At 51.0% G+C, this 19377-nt stretch overlaps 1 protein-coding gene across 1 annotated transcript; it reads right to left on the bottom strand.

The window, feature by feature from the left end:
* Positions 1-5052: 5052 nt before the first annotated feature.
* On the bottom strand, positions 5053-14664 carry LOC127683871 (pregnancy-specific glycoprotein 22-like). The gene is made up of 5 exons (XM_052180999.1): positions 14601-14664; positions 13130-13489; positions 9900-10259; positions 8379-8738; positions 5053-5336 (listed from the first exon to the last, which is right to left on the bottom strand). Exons 1-5 carry the CDS (start codon positions 14662-14664, stop codon positions 5053-5055), a joined length of 1428 nt encoding a protein of 475 aa, XP_052036959.1.
* Between the last annotated feature and the right edge of the window lie 4713 nt (positions 14665-19377).

The following is a 19377-nucleotide window of genomic DNA, read 5'->3' as shown; positions in this document are numbered from 1 at the left end:
ACTGACAGGAGGCACGGACCACACATGACAGAGGACAAGCCTCAGAAGAATGGAGGATATGAGAGGCAGGCAAGGAGGATTGAGAGAAAACCACCTTCTTCCTTCACCTGGAACACCCTGTCCTCCACAGGTGAGGACCAAGCAGATATAATTCCTGATACAGCGGTTTCTATTTGCATTATTTCAATATTTTATGTGATTGTCATCTTGGCAGCATCCATGCCTGGTACCCACACAGAGGGGAGATGGTAACGTTGTTTGAAATCAGTGACTCCTGAGCCAAGGAAGCCCTGGATAGATGCAGGATCTGATGGGAGGGAAGCAGAACCCTGTCCACGGTGTTCCAGGAGGAGCGACTTTTGGACAGCAGCGGTCACATGACTGCCTGTCTAGTCCATGGCCTCAGGAGGCCTGAATGCTTCAGAAATCCTTCACAGACATGAGGGTTACTTCTGGAGACACATCTGACTGTCCGTTTGTTCTCAGTATTTGGACAAGATGTCCCCTTAAGCAGCTGATGTCCAAGGTCAACATGAGCTCCTCTGTGATTTACAGACACCTGAGAAGGCTCCAGGGTGGATCCCTGGACACGGGGCTGGAGACAGAGACCTGGTGCTTCCCATCTGTCACCTGTGGTCTGTGGGAGGCTCATGTGGCCACTGTGTCCCTGTGTCTCTGTTTCCTAGCAACAGACAGCACACTTGGGGAACAAATGTCGCAGTGTCTACAAGGTAGCCTTAAAAACGAGCAAGGCCCTGACACTGGGGCAGGACGGCTGCCCAGATCAGCTGCGTCCCTTACCGTTTGTCTGCAGGAGACGATTCATTAGACTTCTTCCCTGAGGACATGAATCATCAAGAGGACCTATGCCCTCTGTCCCTCTCATGGGGACCCTGACCTTCCTGTAAAGTCTCATAAGCCATCAGAACAGTTGGCTGATGGCCTGGGCATCTGTGTAGCTGTGTTCTCCAGTCTGAGACACAGAAGGAGACGCCCAGGGACAGACTGAACCATGGCTCTCGTGCCAGGGCACTGTTCCCTGACTGTTCTCTGGATCCCTGAGCTCAGACATTCAGATTGTTAATCAATCATTCTGCTCTGTTAGCTCTGATAGGTCAGATTCCAGGACTGCACGCACTAGCCCAGCGCACCTAGACTCAGTATTCTAGGACACTCATACAGAGCCAGGACTTCATGGTTGTCCCCCTTCTAGAAAGACCCCACTGCTTCTGCAGCCAGATTCTCAGGCCCAAGGATCCTTCTCATGATGCATTTATAGCGAGAGTCTCAAAAACTGGTCTTATCCTGATTCTATGGCAGAGTTGACATATGCACAGAGACATGTATGCACACAGAGACAGACATGTACGCACACATTCTTTGTCTCTCGGTGTCTTGTCTCTTTAGCTCTGTGTGTCTCTCTCTCCCTGTCTCTCTCTCTCTCTCTCTCTCTCTCTCTCTCTCTCTCTCACACACACACACACACACACACACACACACAAACACTCACACACAAATACACATACACCGTGCCCTCAATAAGGTAAAACATTCTGATATTTCAGTTTGTCTACACTGGCTGATGAATTCTAAAATTCCAAAACAGCACAAATTATTAAAAGGATGTCACTGCTAATACTAACTGCCCACCCCAAAGCTTGCACAAGAGGGTCTGCAAGTAGATTCTGGGAACCTGCACTCAGTTAGTTCTCATTGCTAAATAAAGATGATGAGGAGATGCTAAAGCTCTTAAATTCAGACTCCATTTCAGAAAATCTGACCTAAGTTTGAACTCAGGTAAACTAACAGGTTAGTACCCAGCATTAGGTTCCAAGTGGCCCTGCAACAAAACCTGAGCCTACTCCAGGCTCCAACTCTAGCTCCAATTAATCCCCAACAAGACTGGTGTCTCCAGGTTATTTCCCCAACAAATATACATTCCATGTTACAAGCCCGCCCCTTGCCTAACAACCACCAATTCAGAGGGGAGCAGAAGTGAAGTCTATGATATGACTCCCAACACCAGTCAATTATGTTAAAGGCCACAACAGCTGTCCAATTAGAGGATTACACGCAAATTCCCTGCTTGCTGTTTACTATAAAGCCTTTCCCCGGTAGACAGTCGAGGCTCCCCCACCACCAAACTGTCCTGCATTATGCTGCTGTGTTGGGGCGTGGGTGGGGGTGGGCGTAGCTCACATAAATAGCATAAAGACCATGCTGTGAGTCGCATCAGATTGGCTTCTGTGTGTGTTTTGGGGAACCACAAACATTTCCCTGACACAACATTTTGGTAAGTTGGCTGGGAAGTTCCCTGTGACACAGAGGACTACTGATCTGGAGGGCCCTGAAGCTGGCAAAACTAGTCTAGGTATTTGTGTTTTTATGATTGTAACACTGTGTTAAACTCCCTGCTTTTTCCTTGTCCCAGCACTAGATTTATCTGACATTTCTGTGTGAGATCTGCAGAGCAGGATGGAGCACGCTGTGTAAAGGCAAATGTGGAACACTTCCAGCTCCTCTGAGATGGTTTATTTGTGTGGAACCTGGTGGCTTATATTACCATGGTGATTCTTCTAGGTTTGGTCTGTGCTAAGGAATCTGAATGTCAGAAATTTTCTATGTGGTCTGAGCAGGTGAGTACTTGCACGGTGGCACAAAAGATTGTGGTTTATGTGGCGGCTAATCTATCTGAATGTTGGAAACTTTCTGAGAGATCTGCAGAGCATAAGGAAATCTTGTGAAAGACAAATGACACATTTGCACCAGGGAGCCAGGCAGCTCCACCTCCCTCTGTGCACTGCCCACCAGGAGGGAGTGATCTCCCAACCACACTTTCACTTCTGGGCACAGAGGTGACATCTCCAATATCTCTCCAATAACTGTCTTGAGGGGAACTGCTAGGAGCACACAGGGCATGAAGGGGTCAGGAAAAGCATCTGAGGCTTGTCACTGTGAGAGTCCATAGAAGGACACTGATGAAGGTACAGCCTCAGTTGCAGTTGTCAGCCCAGGACTGAAGAAATTATGCACAGAATTTGAGGCTCGGCACCATGCAGAGAGCCTATGAGAGGTTATTGATGAAGCCTACTTGCAGTGCAAGAACCCAGTATTTTGGAGATGTCGAATACCATGGAACAATCATCAAGAACAGCAGCAGAACAGGGTGGATCAGCCTGAGCTTAGAGAGATACAGAGGGCAGAGCTGGGGAAGTGATCTCAGCCGTTACAAGGAGACCAGCAGATCATGTGTGGATCCCAGACATTGGAACAACAAGCTACAACATTGAAGCTGCCTTGGAGACCGGAACGTGTTCGAGATGACACAGCCATGGGCTATCTGCTCAGGAAAGCTGCTAACAAGGAGTGGAACCAGCCCAGGAGAAAGAAGTTTGTTGCAGTCATCAAAGATGAAAAAGGAGTTCAGATATGAAAACCACTTTGATATCAGACGTGGAGAGGCAGAGTTTGGAGTCTGCCCAGCTGGTTTCCCGTCATGCTTTGGGGATTAGAGTTAAGTGATTGGCTAAATCTCAGAAGAAACTTTGAAGTTTCAACTTTTAACATGGTTGAGGCTGCTATAGACCATGGGGAAATTGGAAGTTGGACTAAATATACTTTTATTATGCTGTTTAGGTATCACCCCTATAGACACATATGCTTGGACAAGCCTATGGGGGCCAAGGAGTGGAATGTGATGGTTTGTATATGCTTGGGCCGGGGAGTGGCACTACTGGAGGTGTGGTCTTGATGGCATAGATGTTTCACCATGGGTTTGGACTTTAATACCATAGCCCTAGCTGCCTGAGAGGGAGGAATCTGCAAACAGCCCTCAGATGAAGATGGAGAACTCTCAGGTCTACTACACCATATCTGCCCAGGCTCTACCATGTTCCTGCCTTGAGAATACAAGCCTGAATCTCTGACCTGTAAACCAATCACAACTGAATGTTGTCTTGTGTAAGACTTGCACTGGTCCTGGTGTCTGTGCATCGCAGTAAAACCCTAACTAAGACACCTGTCAACCTCAGTTCCCCCTTTGTTTCTGAAAAGGCATGAAACTCTGTCCATTAAGGACAAGGGAACACTTTCTCCTTGGGCTGCACTGTGCATGAAGAGTGAGCTGAGAAGTGTGGGGAGCGTAGCCTCAGCTTGGAAGAATGGATACAGACAGTGTGGTGCCATACACACCATGGAATGCTAGTCAACTACTAAAAACAAAGACATCATTAATTCTAAGGCAAATGGATGGTACTTGAGAACATCATGCTGAGTGATGTAACTCAGTCCAAAAATGGTATGCATGGTATGTACTCACTCATAAATGGATATTAGACATAAAATACAAGACATACACACTACACTCAACAGACTCGATGCAGCACAAAAAGTTGGAAGGCCCAAAGGAGGATGCTTGAGTCTCACTTAGAAGGGGGGAAAATAGTTGTAGAAGGCACATGACGGAGGGAACTGGGTAGGAGAGCTGATGTGGAAGAGAACAGAGGGGTTCAGGATCAGGTGTTGGGAGCTGTCTTACTCAGGGTCTCTATTCCTGTATAAACATCATGATCAAGAAGCAAGTTGAGGAGGGAAGGGTTTATTCACCTTACAACTCCATACAGCTGTTCATCACCAAAGGAAGTCAAGACTGCAATTCAAGCAGGTCAGGAAGCAGGAGCTGATGCAGAGGCCATGGAGGGATGTTCCTTACTGGCTCACTTCCCTGGCTTTCTCAGCCTGCTCTCTTATAGAACCCAGGACGAACAGCCCAGGGATGGCACCACCAACCATGGGCCCTCCCCACTTTATCACTGATTGAGAAAATGCCCCACAGCAGGGTCTCATGCAGGCATTCCCCCAACTGAAGCTCCTTTCTCCGTGATAAGTACAGTCTGTGTCAAGTTGACACACAAAACCAGTCAGTCTAGGAGGCATGGAAGAAATGTCCAGTGGCGATGAGAACGAATGGAAATCTGTAACAGGCAAGGGTCGGTAAGTGTGGACATCTCAATACATAAAGGTCCCCAGGCAGATGTACCATGAGAGGAGGGGTCACTCCTTCGTCACCACCAGGCTGACAGGGAGACTGGGCTTCGAGCTGACTGGGTTGAAGGCCTCACATTGATACGCTCCAGCATCCTCCTCCCTGACAGCATGGATCCTGAGTTGGCACTTTGACGGGGACAGGGTCATCCTCTCTGTGAGCTGCAGACTGTGATTATTGAAGAGCCAACGGATGGAGACCCCAGTGATGTCTGAGAAGCAAGTGAAGACCACTGAGCTCTGCACTCTGATGCTGCTGGCCGTGGCTCTCATGAAAGGCTGTGTGGCAAGCTCTGCAAAGAAACAGAGGAGGGGAACAGAGGAGGGACCGTCATCCTCCAGACAGCTCACCCAGCCCCACTATAGCTCACACTTCATAAAGCTTCCAGGAGGACAACTTGGAGCTGCGACCACAGTCATGTGTTGTGTTTGCATCTGGGACCCATGGGTTGTGTGACACTGATTCAACCACTGTGCATGGTCACAGCAGAGCCTATGAGTTAAGATTAGGGATGAGCTATATTCTGACCTGGGGATGGGGAAGCTGCTCACGGCAGCAGCATCTGCTCCATGACCCTAGCCTGGACTCCTGAGGACAAGGAGGTGCCCGGATAACTGTTACCTCTGCCCTTTCCTTGGGGACGTTCTCTTTCCCTATGTCTCCTAAGTCCATGGGAACAGTTGGCGTCTGTCCTGGCACCTGTCCATTGAGACGCAGGAGTAGGAGGAGCACAGGTGACCTATATGACTGCAGCTGTCATGGCAGTGCAGAGCTGTCCTACAGCCAATGGGACTTGGACACCCAGCCAAGACAGGAAGTCCAAAGCGAGTCCTGAGGAGAAGCTCTCTGGAGACAAGAAGAGTTGAGTCTGCATCCTTGGCTTCCTGATTCTCCTCCTGCTGATGCAGCGGGAAGCTGGACCATGGCGGGAGGATGACACAGATGGAGAGGGAAGGAAGAAAGGAAAGCTCACACCCTCCATATTGACACCTTGCTCTTTGGTGAAAAGATGGGGCCCTGGGAGCAGAGAAGCATAGACCCTTCGCTCTGCGGAGGTGGGTGGGAGTCTGCACAGGTCAGAGGGACTGAGCGAAGGACACCCATGATTCTGATTGTGTGTGGCTTCTGCTGTGGGGAACTCTGTCCTCAGGAGTCTCCACGCTCACCGTCCGCACACGCCTGCTCACTCTCAGAAGATGAGGGGTGCAGGCAAAATTCCTCTCACTTCTTCCTCTACAGACCCCAGGTTTTCACTCCCCAACCTCCATTCTGGTCCAGTCAGCACCTTACCTCACCTTGACATGGCCGTCCTGGTCTGTCTTTCAGCCCATTACAGATAGGCCCTTGTTAGTAAAAATGTCTGACTAGATATTTTAAGGTCCAGTGCCTACACAGGCTCGTATGCCTGTGTGTAGATAGGCAGATGTGAAAAGTTCTTGGATGTCCTACTGTTAATGACATTCTGATACTTGGAGCTACTGCCACTGGTTAAACCGCCAGCTCCAGTTAGAATATGGAGGTGTGTGGAGGGGTATGGGTGTGGGTGAGGTGCAGGTGTGCACCATCCTGTGTGTATGCTTAATGACAGCCACAGCCCCTAGATGGAGGTCAGAGGTCACCTTGAGGGAGCCTTTCCTGTCATTCCTTGGTAGCTCCCCTGCTCCCACACAGTCAGGCCCTGTCCTCCTCCCCAGTGAGCAGGAGACATGACCAGGGCTGCATGCTTTGCGGAGAAGTACACAGTGGACCGCCGTGGCCGCATGCCTGCTCTGCCCTCCCTCTGTGGAGAACTGCATTTGCTCCAGCTCTGTCCCCATGCTCTGCAGCCTTCCCCCTCTGAGCTCAGCCTCTGCCCAGGCAGGAGCCCTTCCCAGGGTGATGCTGACTGCTGTGGGGGATGGAACCAAGCACAAGGCTGATAATCATCTCTCCCAGTGTGTCCTTTAAGACACAGGATCCTAAGCTGCCCCTGTTCTCAATACTGAGGTGGGATCAACTCTACACGAACATGACAGAGATGCTTGTGAGGACTGGGAAGGGATCTGCTGACTGATGACTAGGAAGGGGACAGACCCGTGCTCACTGGAGTCACCAGTCAGGGTGTGTTGCCATGAGACCCAGGAGCGGTTGTGTGGGGAGTTACATGTGGTTGAGAATCATGAGGTCACCTGGACCCTAGAGAGAGGACACTGGTCCCGTAAACCTAGGCAGAGTTTCCGAGGGACTCTCAGCATCCTGTGCTGGCTGAACCTCACCTAGGGTCAGCCATGACCTTCCTGGGAGGCAGCTGTCCTCTGTCTAGGTGATTCCCCCTGGGATATGCCGTGGGAGAGCCTGGAACCTAGTAACACAGGATCCTCTGACAGAGTAATGTGTTAAATAGTCTGAGAGACTGCCCAGGAGAAGTCCAGGTCTGCAGGGTCAGGGATGGAGCCAGAATACACCCTAAGTGAGAGGTGCCTAGAATTGCTTTTCTGAGTTTTCTGCATTCTGAGGAAGGCAAGACCCTCACGAGATTGCATAGATTCTGAAGTCTTAGGCTGAGTTACTTTGACATCTAGTGAATTGCTTCTCATGTCTGGGAGCTGCCCAGTTTAGCAACTCTGAGATTTTTTTTTTTTTTTTTTGCCTGTGAGACAGAATTCCAGGATCTGGACACCAGAGGACAAACATTTGCCAAAAGGACCAGTATCCTTTGTCTATCACCTTGGAGACCCTGACCTTCCTGTGAGGGTAGCATAAGGCCATCCAAGCAGCTAGTGAATGGCCTGGGGCACAGATCTTCCTGTCCTGCTATGCATTCCTAGCGGGGTCTCTGTGGAAGATGTCCAGGGTAACTAGCACAACAGTGGCTCTCACGGCAGTGCATGGATGGTGACACATGCCAGGACAGCCGTGTACCACGTCAGCGCTTACAGATATCCAAAGCCAAGCAATGACGAAAACATTTTCCAGGCTCGCCATGTATGTAATCATCACAGAGATTTGCGGACAGGCCTTCCTGGTGCTGTGTGTGGGGACTCCGTGACTTCCTCAGCTAGGACTTATCAGACCCCATGGAGTCTCTATCAGGGCTGTGGGCATGGTGAGACTCCAAGGGTCAGGGCCAAGTCTGACGGTCTTAGGCTGAGTCTACCTCTGCAGGAAACGAAAGGGGAAGAGCTCTGATCTAATGCTGGTGGTCCACACCGGGTGTGCCCTGCAGTAACTGCCAAATGCCAAAGTGAGGACACAGTGTGGTGGAGGAGAGAGGAGCACAGCCCACTCCTCACAGTCCACTCCGGAAGTAGGCAAAGCCACACCCAGCAGCTGGAAGCCATAGAGAGTCACTTACTGTGTACGTTGACTTGTACATGTGCTGTTTCAATTTTGAAATTGCTGTCTGTCGTTACGAGTGTGTACAAGCCCGAGTCCTTCTCGGTGACATCCTGGAGCAGCAAGGATCCATTGGTGTACCCTTTCTCTCTTCTGCTGTGTGCACGTCCGCTAGAGATGGACTTCGTCGCTACGCTGTATTCTGTAATTTTAAAGGCCTCAGTGCTATACACTCCTTTGTACCAGGAAAAGGTTTGCAGCTCTTCTGGCAGATTACGGACCTGGAGAAGAACACTGCCCCCTTCAGCAGCATGTCCTGGCACTGGCTCGATCGTGAGTTGGGCAGAGGTGAGAGGGTCACAGCACAAGGAAAGGGAGGCTGGAAGGGAAAGGAGAAAAGCCATCACATGGGATCATTGTGCTGGGTATAAAAGTGGTGGCCTGAGTCCTCACAAGATGGATTCTTCACCCAGCCTAGACATGCAGGTGTGTGTGTCTCTCCCACCTGAGGAAGTCAGTGAAATGGCCTCTGTTCCCTCAGTGCCCTGGAGTCACTTCCTCTGCATGTTGCCCTCTCCTTGGTGTCTCCACAGCCGCCCCCTCACTGTGCTCCCTCAGACACAGCACACACTCATGCACACTGCACTTTGAGATGACACCTCCCCATGACCTTGGTCTCTACACACCATGAATAGTCACTTTCTGACTCTTCTCATTTCCTTTGTACCTGCAGTCAACCTCTGATCTCACGTTATCCATGTTCTTACCACTCTGCCTGCAACCCCCAGGACTAGGGCTGGCTGAGGGCTTGGAGCAGGCTGGTCTTCTTAGCAGCCCCAGGAATTATGCTGGCAGGATTTATGTCAACATAACACAAGCCAGAGTCGGTGGGCACATGTATAGTACATCTTTCAACTGGTGACTGATGTGGGAGGGGCCAGTACACTGTGAGCATTTCTACCCTGGTCACATGTGCTATAAGAGCAGGATGAGCAGACTGTGAGGACAAAGGCAGGAACCAGCTCTCTCCATTTTGTCTATTACAATCCTGGGTTGCTTTGGTTTTTTGCTGTTGTTTTTTACTTTTCTTTTCATTTTTATAAAAACTCCCGTGTTTAATGATACGAAATCTACTGTATTGATGTAGACAGCCAAAGACCACTGTTCACAGTCTGCTCAGACCAGGAGAACTCCTGGAACATGGTACCCAGGACATTGTTAGTCCAACCTGGGTCAGACAACTGGAGCCAGAGCTTCCTCATGCTCACCACTCTGTGAGGAGGCCACGGGTTCCTCACGTGCATCGCAAGAACCTCAACCGACAGAGCAGTGGGCCATCTTAGGTCCTCCTAGATACGAGGGTGAGTCAGAAGACAGAGTCTGACCCGTGGGTATTTCCCTCCTACATGTGTGTCCTGCACACAGTGGATAAACTCCATCATGGGGATAAAGTATGGAAAAGAGGTAGTCACGTGGCAGGATGGGCAGCCTGGGTGCCAAAGCCCCACCCAGCACTGAATGATCACAGAGAATCACTTACTGTCCACCTGGAGGTAAAAGTGTGCTAATTCCGTTTTCTTATGCATATTCAGAGTTCGTAGGGTGTAGAATCCCGTGTCTTTCCAGGTGACATTCTGTAGCAACAGGGAGCCATTGCTGAACACCGTTTCTCGACCACTGTGGGCAGGGCCCAGCTCACTTGAATTCTTGGCTGTTCTGTAACGGGCAATCTCAACCTTGTTGAATACAATCAGCCCTTTGTACCAGAAGAAGGACTGAAGATGCTCTGGAAGATTGTGAACAAGGAGAAGAATGCTTCCCCCCTCAGCAACGCTGGGCGGCACTGACTCAACAGTGGGCTGTACAGGTGGAGATGGACGGCCGCAGATGTAGCGAGAGGCTAGAAGGGAACAGAGAGTCATCAATACTAGGACTTTTGTGTTTGGCTAAGATGGCGCCCTGTGTCCTGAGTGCCTGTGTGCATTGCTCAGCTGAGGTGTGGGGGTGAGGGCCTCCCTGACCTACGTGGTGGAGGTCAGCGCATTACCTCCATGTGCTCCGTGTCGTCGCTTGTCATTTCCTCTCTATGGTGCTCTCCTTGGGTGTGAACATGGCCCTGCCTCACTGACCTTAGACCCCTGCTCACACTCAGTGTAATGTGCATTGGAGAGCTGCCTTCGACCTCTTCCCTACAGACCAGTCTTCACTCTCTGAAGCTTTTGGTGTGTTTCTGTTTCTTTAATGACTGCCCCCAACACCTGATTATCTTCTAGCTTTTGTCATTGATCTCTCTTCCAGTACACAAGGGCAAGAGAATTGTGAGAATTGGTTGTGGTCTTATATGTTTTAAAGAGAGGCTGCCTGAAAGCACATCAGATATCTGTGGGGAATTAATGAATGATTGAATGAATGAATGAATGAATGATGTCTCAGAACCATTCCTTTCAAGGTCCCACACATGCATGCTCATGGGTTTAACAAATTTATAAGTATGAGGATACAGTGTACAATTCTTCCATTAACTTCATTTATTTCTTACACTGGGTGTATGTGTGTGTGAGTCTGTGTGAGTGGTCTCTCTCTGTGTGTGTGTGTGTGTGTGTGTGTGTGTGTGTGTACAGGATACCATCTCTAGGTGGACGTCAGGGGACATCTTCCATTCACTGGTTCTCAGGTCGTCAGACATGAAGCAAACACCCAGACCCACTGGGCCACGTCACAGATCAACACCAGCTTGAGTTCTTGTTTGGGACTTCACAGCTGAGAATGTCAGACCTCAGACCACTGTGCACATGCTGATTAACTGTGGGTGAGAACAGTCTCCTCCTTCCCCTACTTCTTCACCCAGAGCCTCCTGCTTTTGCTGAGCCTCTTTCCCACTGGGTCTTCTCTCCTACAAGCCCTGAGACTCTCTCAGGACATTGAGTTCCTGAGGAGACTCCAGAGAATAACTGAAAATAACTCTCCTCTCACACTCTGTAGAGTGTGGTCTCCTCACCCATGGTCAGGAGGGCCTACCAGGTGCTACAGCCTTTGCAGAGAGTACAGAGGGGGCCTCCCTGGACTCGGCGGCCTGGTGTGTCCTCTGCCTGTATCCCATCTGGTCCAGCCCAGATCCCCAGTTCCCTCATCTAGCCAAGCCTCCTCCCAGACAGAAGCATCTGCCAGAGACCATGGGCTGTGGGTAACTCTGTGTTCTCTGTCCTGCACACTCTCAGGGCTGCACACCTACCCTCTCCTCTTGGCTCTTTCTGTTTCACCTCTCCAGCGAACACGGGGACAACAACCTTCTGAGCATCTCTGTGCCCTGAGACAATGGAGGCTCACCCAGGGGTGGCCCTCTCTTGTGTTCTCATCCTGGGTCAGTCAGCACCAAAGAGGGAGCCTCTGCACTCCCTGTGTGGCACAGAATCCCAGCTGGGCACCAAGTCTGCCCGGGGTCCTCAGTTCTCTGGAAAGATGGAATTCACTCTCAGGAAGAAGGTGACAGCTGTCTGTGAGGGATCCAATGGGACCAGGTGCATGATGAGTGGGGAAGGGGACAGACACCATCTCACTGCAGTCACCAGTCAGGGTTCTGAGGGAGAAGAAAGTCCCAGGAGCAGACCTGACAGGAGCTCACATCCTGAGTGTGGGAGGAGCTGACCTGCGTCCTGGAAGGACTGCTCTGGCCTCCATCATCCCATGGAGGGTTCCAAGATGGTGCTCACACTTTCTCTGCCTGCTGATCTGGTGGTGGGTCTGCCCATGTGCTCCATGGCCTTTCTAAGATGCCCTCAACCTCTGTCTAGCTGATTCCCATAGGACACCCTTTCATTCCCAGAGAAAATACATGTCTGGAATGTGAACATGATCCCCTACAAGGGTAGCAGATACAGGAAGCAGTTAAGAGGTCTGAGGAGACTGCGCCAGTGACCTCCAGGTCTACAGAGAAGAGATAAACGTCAGGGTCAAGTGAGGTCCTGATTCAGGAATATAGGTTTGTTAATGTTCCTTGACTGTCCCAGGCTATCTCTGCTCTTCACTGTGGGAACTGCAGCTCATGTCTGGGGAACTGTCCACAGCAGCAGAGCCTGTCCTCATTGGCCTGGGGAAAAACATACTTGTCCCAAAAGACAAGAACGTGTTAGGAAGACAGGTTCCTCTGTCCCTTACTGATGGGACCCTGGCCTTCCTGGAACTCTCAGAAGCCCATCAGGACCCTGCGTTAATGTCTCGGGAGTCTGCCCTGGTGTGCTCTCACTCTGGGTCACTAGGGAAAGCCAGGAGACGCAGCCTAATCGTGGTTCTCATGGCAGTGCTCTGTCTGTTCCACAGGGAGGAAGACATTGACGACTCACAAGCACTCTTCTCTGCAGACAGAAAGTCAAGATCCAACCCTAGCAAAAAACTCCTCAGGGCCACCAGGAGTTGAGTCTGGAATACAGGTGTGGAGACACAACTCTGTAAGACGCCCATGGCTACCACAGGCCCTTCTCACTCCCTTCAAGGTCTTCCTGAAGCTCAGTTTCCTACAAAGGACCCCAAGAGTCTAGACAGAGGCTGATGTCCTTGGCTGGCCTGTCCTTGGCAGGTCTCTCCAAGGTGAAGTCAATTGAAGGATTCTGCACAATTGACATTATTCTCCACCATGTGTGTCCTTCACTAAATGCTCAAGTCCCAACGTGGAGACACAATGCAGGAGGAAGGAGACAAGGCCAGGCCTGACACTTCTGCATGCCTAGTGGAAGGACCCCACCCAGAACCCAGAGTTCACAAACAATTACTTACAGTGCACTTGGATGTACACGGGTACATTTGATACAATTTCTCCAGGTTCCCTTATGGTTTGAAGAATGTAGAATCCTGTGTCCTTCTGGGTGACATTTTCGATCCACAGGGACCCGTTTCTGTACAATGTCTCTCTACCACTGTGCACATGCCCCGTCACAAGTCGGCCATAGGCCAGCGAATACAGCGCAATTCCTTGCCTCGAGTCTATCTCCCCTTTGTACCAGAGAATGGTGAGAAGATTCTCTGGCAGATTGTCGACACGTAGAAGAACATTTTCTCCTTCAACCACGTGGGATGGTGAATATTCTACGGTGACTTGTGCAGTGGTGGGCAGGAGGCAGCAGGTTAAGAGGGAGGCTAGAAGGGAAGAGACAGAAGCCACCAATCCTGAGCAGGTGTGAGCATACCTCAGCTCATGCCTGTGGGTAGGGGTGCACCCTCAGTGGAGGGGAGCAACGTGACCTCCATGCCCTCAGAACCTCAGAGCGCGTCATTTCCTCACTGTGGAATCCTCGATGCAGGTGTCCCCATATCACCCTTCGTATAAAGAGTGTCTGGTGTGAGGAGAAGGGGCTCTCTGACCTTCTCTTCCTCCTCCTCCTCCTCCTCCTCCTCCTCCTCCTCCTCCTCGTCCTCCTCCTCCTCCTCCTCCTCCACACAGTCCTCACTTTCTGAAATGTTTTCTGTTCTATTTACAGTTCCATTAAACCAGTAAGTTTCCCCTCTGTGTACTCTGACTTCCGGTTCACTAGAAAAGGTGTTTGTGAGGACAACAATTGGAATTATCTTTTTGGTAGGTTTATTTCCTGAAAAGATCTCAGAAAATGGGGGTGAAAACGTATGGGGTTTGGGGGGAACAGAGGAAACAGGAAGAAAGGAAGGGAGGGAGGGAGGCAGGGAGGGAGAGAGGGATAAAGGCTATCTCCAGGAATTTATCTACATAGTTCTCAGGTTTGTAGCTAATGGCAATCATTACATTCAAGTGTGATTTATTTCTGTATTGGATGCATGAGTTTGGGAAGGCACCTGCCTCAGTGTACACACTGCAGGGGAGTGGCACGCGCCTGTGTGGAGAGCACAGAGGACCCTGCAGGAGTCCATATCGTATCTCCATCTGCCCTGCGAGCTGAGGAATGAACTCACTGTCATGTCTCCACACACCGAGGTGCCTCTCTGGCCCTCCCAGGTTTGATTTCTAATGGAGAGTCACCCTGTCATGGGTGGGAACATGGGCTTCCAATGGCAGCCGTGTGACTCATTTTGAATAGGGGCAGCTGGGGCTCCAATCTCCCCTCATCAGCTCCTGTCTGCTCAGAGCTTCCTGTGCTGACCTCCGTGCCTCACTGTACCTTCTGCACAGTGACTACAAACAGAAACAAAGTCTCCTCTAGACATCTTCAGCTCTTCAGGACACCTCTGGCCTCTGAGTTCCCCTTCCCACACACAGTCAGATCTTTGAAACACTAACCTGTGAGCAGGAGTCTCCTCCAGGGGTTACAGCCCTTGTTGAGATGCTCAGAGGACACCTCCATAGGTATCCTCACTGTACTGTCCTTCCTCTGAGGAGAAGGCCTTTAGCTCCCACAAGGCACCTGGCCTCTGCTGTCCTTCCTCCTTCTGAGCTGAGTTGTCTCCCAGCAGGAGCACTTCCCAGAATCCCACGGGCTGTGGGTGGTGGGCCTGTGTCCACGGCACTGCTCAGTCCCTTCCACTCTCTGTGCTGTCCTGCATCTTTTTCAACTTTTCTCCCTTTTTGTTTCTTCTCAGCCAACACCATGAGTGACAAGACTGATAAGGTCGACATGCCCTCAGAGAACAATGACTCATCCAAGGGCTGACATCTGCTGACCTCTGGATGTGAGTCTGTCAGCATCAAAGAGGGAGCCTCCATCCTGCCTATGTGTCCCTGTGACACAGACACCCAGCTGAGCTCCCAGTCTGCCCTGTGCCCTCAGTGCTCTGGGAAGATTTCCCAGCAGGAAGGTGACAAGGATGTGAGGGTTGAAGGTGTGGAACCACCAAAGGCAGTGTTATGGGTCGGCTGCCCTGTGTTGGCTGAGCACAGCTCTCGCTGGTCTTCCTGGGTCAGCTCTGCCCTTTGTCTGGGTGACGCCCCATCAGCAATCCTGTCTTCTATGGGGGATGACAGAGGGAGGGGACTTTCAGGTTCCCCAGACAGAGGGCTATTCTCAGACACAAGAAACAGAGCAGGGTCTAGGGAGGGAGATCCAGGGTAGTAGGAAGAGGGATGGAAAGCAGTCTCCTAGGCAAGGTAAACAAATCTCCCTAGGCTCAGGGAACAAATTGCTTGAGTGTTGAGTCATCCTGATATCGCCCCCTGGCGTTCTCTGGGAGAACTGCAGTCTCATGTCTAGTTCTACAGCAGGGGTGGTCAACCAGTCAAATGTGACCTGCCTGGATCCCTTCAGCACAGGGGGGATGCAGGGCCTGTCATCCTGCTCACGGTGCTCTGACCAACCCCTGTTTCCATCTAGTGTAGGGTGGATCAAGACAGCCTTCCAGATTCTCCCCGGGAAGTCCTGGACTAAAGTTGGATGAAGTGTGCTTCCAGAGGACGGGCCCTCAGGAGAAGCCTTGTGCTCACAAAATGTCAGTGCAAAGGCATGGTACATTTCTCTCCAGACTCAAACTAGAGGACAGTGATGGAGAGGGGAGCACTGTACTCACTGGCCCATGTCTGCTGTCTCAGTCCCTCCTTCTCTGCCCTCTGGATACTGAGGGGTCGTCTACTGAGGGCAGGGAGCAGAACAGTGATTCAAACAGATACCCCAGTGTTCTTCCCTGTACACCGCTCTAGGTCTCGTTCCCCTGCTGTGATAAAAGCACCCTGCACAGAAGCAGTTCAGGAGGGCAGAGCACACGTTTCCTGTCCAGGTCTGGGGCCTGGTGTAGCCCTGCAGGAGGTCAAGGCAGAAACACGTGGCTTGCTGGCTCATGCTCTGACCCATGCTTAGCCAACTCTCTAACAGAACCAAGGACAATCTGCCCACAGACAGTGCTGCCCATGGTGGCCTGAGCCTCCTGCATCAGTGAAGACAGTCGCTCACACATGTCCACAGCCAGAGGTCATAAGGAAGTTATTCAGTGTAGAATTTTCCCCCCAAGTTACTAGGCTGTGTCAAAGTGACAGTTAATTCTAACTAGGACACTGTATCCAACTGTCAAGTCCTCCTCCAAAGGGAGACACCACAGGAAGTTCCCCATTCTCCAAGTGAGTGTCCCTCTCTCTCTCTCCCTGCAGACATCACGTGTGCTGCTGTCCCCAGCCCCGCACAGCCGGACACTCAGAGCCAGACACGGCTCAAGGGAATCTATGTTTGGTTTCATTCTTTGAAGATCACCTAACTGGAGCTCAGGGATGCTCTGGTGAACACCACTGACATTCTGATCGTCACAAAAGCACAATATTGAGGCTGAAGAGGTGGCTCAGCGATTAAGAGCAATGACTGCTCTTCCCAAAGTCCTGAGTTCAAATCCCAGCAACCACATGGTGGCTCACAACCATCTGTATTGAGATCTGACGCCCTCTTCTGGTGTGTCTAATGACAGCTACAGTGTACTTAGATATAATAAAAACAAATCTTTAGGCCGGAGCGAGCAGAGCCAACCAGAGTGAGTAATTTTCATTCCCAGGAACCACACGATGAGTAACAAACATCAATTCAGAGACACTATACTCATATACATAAAATAAATCTTTTAAAAAAAAAATCAATGTCATCCTGACTCGGGACAGGCCTCCAGGCACCTTCATCCCCTGCCTCTTCTGGTTCCACTGGACTCCAAGCAGAAGCCAATCACCCCTGAGACAAGACGGGAGCGGGGAGCACTTGGGAGAAAGGGACACGGGCATGGTTCCAAGTCCTGAGTGATCCTTCAGGGTCATGGCGATCCCGAAGGAAAATGGGGGGACAGGAAGGCATGTGCGGGTGACAGAAACAAAGATTTACAAGTCATTCGGTATAACCCTCACCTAGGAAATCCCTCCATCTGAGAGAAAATCTCTCCCTCCCTCCCTCCCTCCACTTGCCCCCCCCCTCCCCGCCTCTTGCTCACCAACACCAATTCAGGGTGACTCAGGAGAAAGCAGAGATGCAAGAAGAAGTGGAAGAGACACAACTGGATCTCATGAGAGGATTGGGAACTGTTTGTGCCCATGGGCTCAGGCTGGGAATTAATGTCCATAACTATCCATAAAGCCAAGGCTTCTTCCTTAGTCAGGGTTTCTATTCCTGCACAAACATCATGACCAAGAAGCAAGTTGGGGAGGAAAGGGTTTATTGAGCTTACACTTCCACATTGCTGTTCATCACTAAAGGAAGCCAGGACTGGAACTCAAGCAGGTCAGGAAGCAGGAGCTGATGCAGAGGCCATGGAGGGATGTTTCTTACTGGCTTGCTTCACCTGGCTTGCTCAGCCTGCTCTCTTACAGAACCCAAGACCACCAGCCCAGGGATGGCACCACCCACAAGGGGCCCTCCCCCTTGATCACTAATTGAGAAAATGCCCCACAGCTGGATCTCATGGAGGCACTTCCCCAACTGAAGCTCCTTTCTCTGTGATAACTCCAGCCTGTGTCAAGTTGACACACAACACCAGCCAGAGCAGCTTCGTCCCAAAGCTCAGTGCTGACATTTCAATAACACACTTCCCAAGGCCTGTAAGTTTCCTTCCCTGTGACCCTGTCCGGGCCAAAGGTCAAGCTCTGGACAAGGCGAGTGTAGGACACACAGGTAGGGGTGGAGCTGCTGGGAACAAAGAGCTCTGGGGAGGCGCCCGGGCTTCCCTGTCAGGACCCAAGACTAATGTTCGAGAGCAGGAGAGCCTGCCTGGCCGGGAGGGGCAGGGGTGAGCTGGGTGGAAATGAGTGTCTGAGGGGAATATCAGCCGGACATCTGAGCCACTGGAGCAAACCCAATAAAGCCACACCGGATGTCAGCAGAGGGAAATCCTGGTCTAGAGAAGGATAGAGTATCTGCACTGTAACCCCAGTTAAACAGGTCCCAGGCAGATGTGGGGTGCAGGGTTGTAGAAGAGTTCTCATGTAGCATGCACGAGCCCTGGTCTATCAACAGCACACACAGAGAAGAAACAGTCTAAACCCATGTGTTCATTAAATCTGGGTCCAAGATGTCCCCTGCACAACCCTAAGCCTCTCTAGGCGAGAGAAGTCCCTCCAACACACTGTGGCTCAATTCCGGGCCTGGCTGCATGTGCTTGGGCCAGGCCAGGATGTCCTGGTCCTCACACGGGGAGGAGGATCTGCGTCATAAACCCAGGGTGACCAAGTGTCCTGGCTCTATGCCTCTATTTAAACACTTGTAGCAAGGATGGGACGGGACTTATTAATACACTTAATGATTAATATGCTCAGCACTGCTATCCCCACATTAATGTTCAGGTCACTGTAGGTGACACTCACTGGGTTCCAGGTTTCACATCTCTAGGATCCTCTGTCAGTTACGACATGAGTAAGTGAGAGTCCTGCTGTCCTCAGCTTTAGCCTGTCACCTGCTCAGAGGCTGTGACCATTTACCTTCCACAGGTGGGACCTGGAGCCATCGCCCCAGTGTCTCCTCTGGTCCTCAGGGACCCACTGTCCACCTTGCACCTTGGAGCTGTGTCCCTCCGGCTGCACTGACCTCCGCTGCTGAGCCCAGGCCAGCACCCTCCAAAGCATTGCTGCCTAAAGCTGTCCTCCACATCAGACACAGGAAGACTGCACACTGAACTTCCCATAGAAACATCCACAGCCTGTCCTCAGTGCTTGATTTCTGTTGGGAAATGTCACAGGAGACAATGAACAGGACTGGGTCACCACCCAGGCTAGACCATCATAGCATGTGCTCACCTTACCAGGGGTTCCATGTTGACTGACAGGAGGCACGGGGCCACACATGACAGAGGACAAGCCTCAGAAGAATGGAGGATATGAGAGGCAGGCAGGAAAGATTGAGAGAAAACCACTTTCTTCCTTCACCTGGAACGCCCTGTCCTCCACAGGTGAGGACCAAGCAGATATAATTCCTGATACAGCGGTATCTATTTGCATTATTTCAATATTTTATGGGATTGTCATCTTGGCAGCATCCATGCCTGGTACCCACACAGAGAGAGAGATGGTAAAGTTGTTTGAAATCAGTGACTCCTGAGCCAAGGAAGCCCTGGGTAGATGCAGGATCTGATGGAATGGAAGCAGAACCCTGTCCACTGTGTTCCAGGAG

This window comes from Apodemus sylvaticus, chromosome 1 (genome assembly GCF_947179515.1).
Source record: "Apodemus sylvaticus chromosome 1, mApoSyl1.1, whole genome shotgun sequence".
NCBI lineage: Eukaryota > Metazoa > Chordata > Mammalia > Rodentia > Muridae > Apodemus > Apodemus sylvaticus.
The sequence above is the reverse complement of the archived record's forward strand: the minus strand, read 5'-3'. Positions and strand labels throughout refer to the sequence as shown.